Below are 6913 nucleotides of genomic sequence, written 5' to 3' on the forward strand. Positions count from 1 at the left end.
TGAACTTTGAATGATCAGTGCATTTTATTTCCATCACAGTACAAAAATAAATAAAAATAAGCAGAAATGAACTCAAAATTTCAATTACAGCAACAGCTTTTTTGTCTTTTTTTGAAAGAACAGTTGTAAATTGTAACAGCTTGGCACCCCTCCCAACCTCCAATCCAAATCTAGCCCAATACTGTTCAGATTTCTTCAATTGAGAGAGACTCTCCCTCTCTTAATTTATCAAATAAGAAAAAAATAATGCACACACACACACCGCTCTATCTTTTACACAAAAGAAAACTTCACTCACACACACATGCAATCGTGGAGAGTTTCTCCCATTGTAAGATCTTTTCATAACACTGTTTCTTTTCATTTTTTGTCATCATCTACAAATAAGTATGCAACAAGATACAGAAAAGATGAATCTTGACAGAATTGTTCTCTTGTTATCTATTCTCTCTTTTTTGTCTTTTTTTTTCAAAGTTTCTTTTTTATTTTCATAGAAGTCATTAAACTACTCAGTGATGCAAGTGAAAAAATGGCACATTATTGTGAGTCAAGGGGACAGCCGATCGTTTTTGCAAGTGGCAAAGGAGATGGCTGACTCCCCAACCTTCAGCAGCCAGAGTCCACCTTCCCCAGCTCCTACCCTCTCCATCTTAACAGTACCCCACCTCCCACCCCAAATCACCCCCCAAAAATCTCCATTATGTTCTCCATTCAGCAAAGCTCCCTGCTGAATCCCCAAAATGTAATAAAAACATTAATCAAGTAAGACCCTACCCTCGTAACCCCGTCATGGCACGTCATTGAAACATGGGCGTGATGCCTACCTCTTGTCCTCTACCCCGCTATCACCACCACCATTACAAACACATTCAGCCTTCCTATCCTCCTTTCAGCTAAATAAAAGTAACCCATACAAGACATCATCCATTTCTCTATACCAGTATCCAGGGACATCTGTCATTGTTTGCTAAAGAAGCCTTTTGTCAGGATGGAGACAGCATACAGAGGAAAGAGAGAAAAAAGGAAGTGACTAAATGATAATGTCTGCTTATAAGACTTTGTTTGTTTTTATCTCTAGAAAGAAAACTGAGACACACGACTACAGAAAGAAAGCATGCGCTAACTGACCTCTGCTGAGATGGTAGAAGAAGAAAGTGGGCAACTAAATCAATTTGCTTTATATGTTGTTTTTTCTTTTATTTTCTTTAAGATGTTCCTGACAGTAAAATCCAGTGTGCTCTTTTCTTTTTTTTTTTTTTGAAAAAAATCAAAAAGAAAGCAATTCTTTTTTTCCAGATAACTATGCCATAAGCACAACCGTTGGAAAAATTATTTCCAGCCTGGTCTGCCATTTTACCACTCTAGCCCAGAGAACAGCACTAAGATCTGGCACCGTCACCCAACAACTTCATCCTGGATCACTTGTATCCTGACCCACCTAACATTCGACTTGACTCAGATCACACATTTTTCATTTGCCAGAAACAAGTTGGGTCCGATTTAAAAATATCTCTGCTTATCTCTACAGGCTTCAGCAAGACTGCCCCTGAAACTCACTCCAGCTTCATCTCATCTCATCTCCCTCCCCCAAAAGCACATTATGGCTGAAGACCCTGTCATCTCCAATATTTGTCTTCTCTTTCGGGCATAGTGATTAATATTGCATCTGCTATCTTTGTTTTCCCCATATCTGACTGACTGACTGACATTGATAGAGAGACACAGTCTTTGGGTAATTGCTTTCGCCTTGTCACTGATATGTTGAACATGTCCGAAACTGTCCTAATGCTGTGACCTTATTAATAAAGATCTGTGTTGTGCAGTTTAGACTTTCTTTTTTTATCCTTATTGAGTCCGGGCTTTAACGACTATTGTGATTTATTTTCTGCCCTGCATGTGACTCTGGCGCTGTTCAGATTTGACATTGGTCTCGGTCTAAGCTCGCAGATCTAATATCCTCCGCTAAATCCTTGCAACTCATTTCACCATCAACCAGAATCTTCATTCCGCACCAAAGATAATCCCACCAGGTATAGTACAGAGAGCAACCTCAATCATTTCCAACAAGGTTGTAGATTAGAATATCATCACTTCTGTTTGTCTTTTTTACAATAATCCCATCCATGTGTCAAGAGAATAAATAAATAAATAGCAATAAATTAAGTTTCAATAAATATTCATTATTAATAATAATGATTCATCCCTTTCAGCAATGACAGCCTTTGGTGTGCTCATAAGACCAACGAGATGTTCATCAAAGGTTTGGCACACGTTCCCAATTTAAACATTGAACGCCTGTTACAGTGTGGACTCCTAGGAGAAGACACAACACTACAAAAAGAATGGAAAATCCCATGAAAAACAGTAGCTCGTTTTAGCAAGCATAGCTAAATAAACTAATTCTGCTATTTTTTTTTTGTTGTTCATAGCATTCTCTAGACGCAGATGCAGTTGGATTACAAATTCAAGGATAAGAGAATAAGTAAAGAAATGTCGTCCCTCCAAAAACACCATAAAAATGCATGGCACACGTGCATTTGGTTACATTTCTAAGTAGAAAAAAAAAGAAACTATTTTTTGTTTGTTTTCCTCTAAGCAAATCCGTTGGCAACTCTCCATCATATGTGATCCTGACAGAGACCAAACATTTCTTTTCCTTTTTTTCCCCCTTCCCCCTGCAGATAAAAATAAAGTAGGTCTTTCTCAACACACTGCGTGTGCCCGCTAGGAAACCAATCTCCTACCAGAGTCCATCAGCTGATCATTCCTCAGACACTGCATACAGTTCCATTCATTTCTCATCCGTTACATATACAGGTGATATCTACACAAGTAGCCATCTCCAAGCTACAGACTCAGTCAGATAGATACACACACAGACACACATTGCAGTGAAGCGATGTGTGTGTGTGTGTGTGTGTGTGTGCGTGGCCAGCATTACGCAGGACAGGTTCGGCTGAGGTGTCCTTAGGACCCTGGATTGCAGCTTTGTCCAGTGGCCCTTGAAAGGCCAGGGAAGGGGCTGTTTGCTTTAAAAGAGTCTCCCACACCAGGCAGTGCACATCTCCCATAGTCAGCAGGTGGCTGGTAAGACAGCAGCCGCCACCCTACCACATTCATTGCTGTAGATTTTGTTTTCCCCATTTCTAGTGTCTGTTTTTGTTTCTTTTTAGTTGTTTCGTTTAAGTTTTTCTTGCGATGTTTGTTTGTTGGTAGTCGTCTTTTTTTTGGTGATGGTGGTCTCTTGCTTTTTTGTCAGTGTCTTTTTTTGTTTCCAGTGTTTGTTCATAATAATGGATACATAAGTGTCTGGTGTTTGTTCAGGTGCAATTCCAAATCCTGTCTTTCCCCAGTTCAGATGGCATTCAGATATCTTTTCTAATATTGAATTAAACTGTGATTTAAAGTGAGCTTTCTGGAAAGATTTGGAAAACCTATAAGTGCAACTTTTGATTTCTTCCTTCACATACAGTACAAATCTACAGCTATAATCAAATTTCTAGTAGGCCTATGAGTAGTCAAACTTACTTAGTAGTTCTATTTTTACACATATCTCTGAAAATGGTTTCTTCTGAAACATCAGCCAGTATAATTCTCATCCACCCACCCCACACCGACGTACTTCTGAGAAGCCCTTTGGATCCCTCCACCTCCGCCCCCTTCCTTACTGAACAAACACCAGACAGCTATGCTCCACTCACTGCCCCTTGGTCAGCCCCTGGGTAGCGCCCTCCCTCACCGGTCCAGCCCGATGAGCAGGCGACTCCTCTCCTCCTCCTTCTGGCTCTCGTTCTTGAGATCGGCGAACACCTGCGTGAAGTAGTGTGGGTCGGAGTTGATCTGCAGCATCTTGGCACTCATCAGGTTGATGATGGACAGGCAGCGGTCCCAGAAGGTCTCCTTGGAGCTCTCCACCAGGAAGGGCTTGAGCGGGTATGAGATCTCGTTGCCCATGTACGAGTAGGACAGGTAGAGGCAGGTGAGGAGCACGGCCTGGAGCTCGTGCTCGGTGGCCACTTCCGAGGAGACCACATCGCGGCACAGCATGTAAACGAACACCACGTTGGCGGGCGTGATAAAGCCCTGGTCCTGCCACCCCTGGAGGAGCAGGGAGCGGTCAACGCTGCGCAGCCACAGGACCGGGTCAGTAGGGGACAGGTGTTTGAGCCGGTAGCACCGCCGGCACAGGAACTCTCCCAGGCAGCGGAGGAGTTCGCTGGTGGAGGCCTGCACGATCACCCGCTTAGGCGTGCCGGACGCCGCGTTAGAGTTAGACAGCGGCGCCTTCTTTACCGACGACACGGCATTATTGGCGTTCTTGGTGGGGCTACCCTGGTCCTGGGCAAAGGTGGAGAGGTTGGCACATGACTGCGACTTCTTCAGGTTCTCGTTGTTGAGGTGCGTGACATTGTTCTGGTAGGCGGCATTGGGCTGCACCTTCTTGGAGCCCTTCTTCTTGGCCGAGACGGCCACGATGCGTTTCCATGGCAGCACGTTGATGAGCGAGTTGCGCTTCAGGTTCTTGTCTTTGGCGTTCTTGCTGTTCTGCACAGCCGTGTAGTGGCCCACCGTGGCCGGGCCATCCTCGAAGAGCGCCGCCTTGCGGTAGCTGGGCGAGAGCGACAGCACGGTTCCCATGGTGCCAGCGGGGTCGTGGGCCTCTGGGCTCTCTCAGGAGGCGATGAAGTCGACAGCAGAGGATAGCCTGGGATTGGAAAGTGAGGGTCTTGACCTCACTTCTTCAGAGCGCGGAAGCCCCGGGCTACCAGACGGAATTTATCTTAGGCATCCACGTCGGGGAGGAGTTTGGAGCTCCAGAGGGGTGGCTTTGTTATGGTGGAGCAGGCTTGCCTCACTAGTGGATGCAGCAACACTCTCTCGCTCTCTGTCTCTCTTGTTTCTCTGTCCTGCTTGCTCGTCCACTGTTTAACCTCAGTAGGATCTGTAAAACAATTGAAACAATTACCTGAGTATTCACAATGATTAAAGTCACAACACTTCAAAAAACTGATTGATCACCTTGACCTAAAGATAAGGTGCAAATGACTCAGATTCTGGCATAGTCAAACAATGCCAAAATCCCCTTATGTACAAATAAATATATCATTATCAGTAAGGGAGATCACTCTTCTTGGGTGTCAATAGCCCATCTTTAACAGTGGTTTAAATAAAAATGTTGATTTCACTCAAAAGATTACATGGTTTTGGCAATTCACCCAATCTTATCATCGAATATCTTATCATACTAAACCAGATGAGAGGGTTGATACATAAATGAAATGGTCTAAAACAAACCATCTCTTCCAGTCTGTTTTTATATTGATGTTTTAGGCTAGGCTACATCAAAACAGTTCCCTGCCTATCAAAGGATTCAAAGGAGATGCCTCACCGATCCCTGCAACCTTCCCTCCCCAATCTTAATGAATTTGTCCTTGCACAAAACGCCTGATCGAAAACCTTGTTGGATAAATGATATATGCTACCAACCAAATAGCCCACCGCAACTACAACAAATTGGTAGCACAGAATTTTGCACTACAGCCTACATAACTAAAAATAGACTGTTACAGTAGGAATATGGGACACCACCGGGGCTGATGTTAATTTAAAAATGGTAGCACTAAAGCTATAAGATTGTATCACTGTCAGACCACCTTATAATGACTTGCATTGATACAATGAATATATGTTTCAATACAATAACATCCAAATATAGATTAAACAAACCACTCGCCACCATCTCCAGAAATATTCTAAGCTTTAAAATGGAAGCCTATGAGCGTAAACATCTGCGTGAACGTCGTCTTGTTATGACCGAGGCATGCAGGAACGCCATCATCTACTCAGTATAGTGCCATGCTAATCATGTTTTTACGTCTACAATATGTTTTAAGATAAAGTATTCGTTGATGAGTCATCTGATCACAGCAAAAAGTTCAGGGAAATGTCATGCTGTTTATTTTAAAGAAAGACCTCGCTTGATGAAGTGCATTGACCACAATACCAACTCTGCAGCATATTTATTATAGACTAGAATGCAAGTGCCGGCTCTTTATATGTGTTTTCTCATTTCGAAAACGATCTACTGGCCTGAATCTGTGCGCCGTTATTGGTGGTGCTGCGTTTGTTTATGTGGCGACTGTCCACGGTACTGAAAAGTAGCGCATGGTTAACTATGGCGATGGAATTCCCCATGAAAATAGACGCATATTTTCATTCGCCTCTTTCACAGGCTGTTTTCTCGACCAAGGCCTATATTTTTTCTTTTATTTTGCAATTCCGATTTTGACCCATAAACACATCACAACCTTTTTTTCTTTTTTAAAAAAAATGCCATAAAGGTAGCCTAGCCAAAATTATTTCAGTTTAATTAGGCCTAGGCTATATGTTCAAGGTCTCAGTGTAGGCTATGGCTACTGTAAGATTATAGGTTAAAAACGCACTTACCAGCAGTTGTTTTTTTCCTCAACGCTTTTATAGACGAATACAAGACACACAATGTCGGCGTCTGAATTGCTTTTTCCTTGTGAAATGAAGCACATCAAGGTGAAACAAAACCGGTCATCTCAAGGAATGTCCTCAATGACAGAAACGTGATTAAAATTCCGATGAAAAGCCTTTAATCAGACGAGTATCCCCACGCCTTGACAGAGCTCTCCGCTGGCTCTCCTGCACTGTGGTGATGTCGAGCTCTCTGTAGGATGGGGATGCTGAGAGCTGTGAAGCTGCGCTATTGGTCCTCGCCAGGGCAGACGCGGATTTGGGTGGTTGTTGTGCACATTCACAAGCTCTGAGCTACCGCAAGGAGCACTGTTGGCCAATGAAACACAGTGATCGAGCGCCTCTCTGTGCTGTCCTTGGTGCTGTTTTGACAGCTCCACCCAGCGACCGTACGCACACCGTCATTAGCGCT

The 6913-nt window shown here is 43.4% G+C and overlaps 1 protein-coding gene across 1 annotated transcript; it reads right to left on the reverse strand.

Moving 5' to 3' along the window:
• cdk5r1b (cyclin-dependent kinase 5, regulatory subunit 1b (p35)) lies at positions 1-6814 on the reverse strand. The gene is made up of 2 exons (XM_048233654.1): positions 6448-6814; positions 1-4942 (listed from the first exon to the last, which is right to left on the reverse strand). Exon 2 carries the CDS (start codon positions 4636-4638, stop codon positions 3736-3738), a length of 903 nt encoding a protein of 300 aa, XP_048089611.1. The 5' UTR covers positions 4639-4942; positions 6448-6814; the 3' UTR covers positions 1-3735.
• Between the last annotated feature and the right edge of the window lie 99 nt (positions 6815-6913).

The sequence above is a fragment of the Alosa alosa genome, chromosome 22, assembly GCF_017589495.1.
Source record: "Alosa alosa isolate M-15738 ecotype Scorff River chromosome 22, AALO_Geno_1.1, whole genome shotgun sequence".
Lineage (NCBI taxonomy): Eukaryota > Metazoa > Chordata > Actinopteri > Clupeiformes > Clupeidae > Alosa > Alosa alosa.

Coding starts and splice junctions, on each gene's coding strand:
- cdk5r1b (XM_048233654.1), bottom strand. CDS start 4,638: ATGGGAACCGTGCTGTCGCTCTCGCCCAGCTACCGCAAGGCGGCGCTC.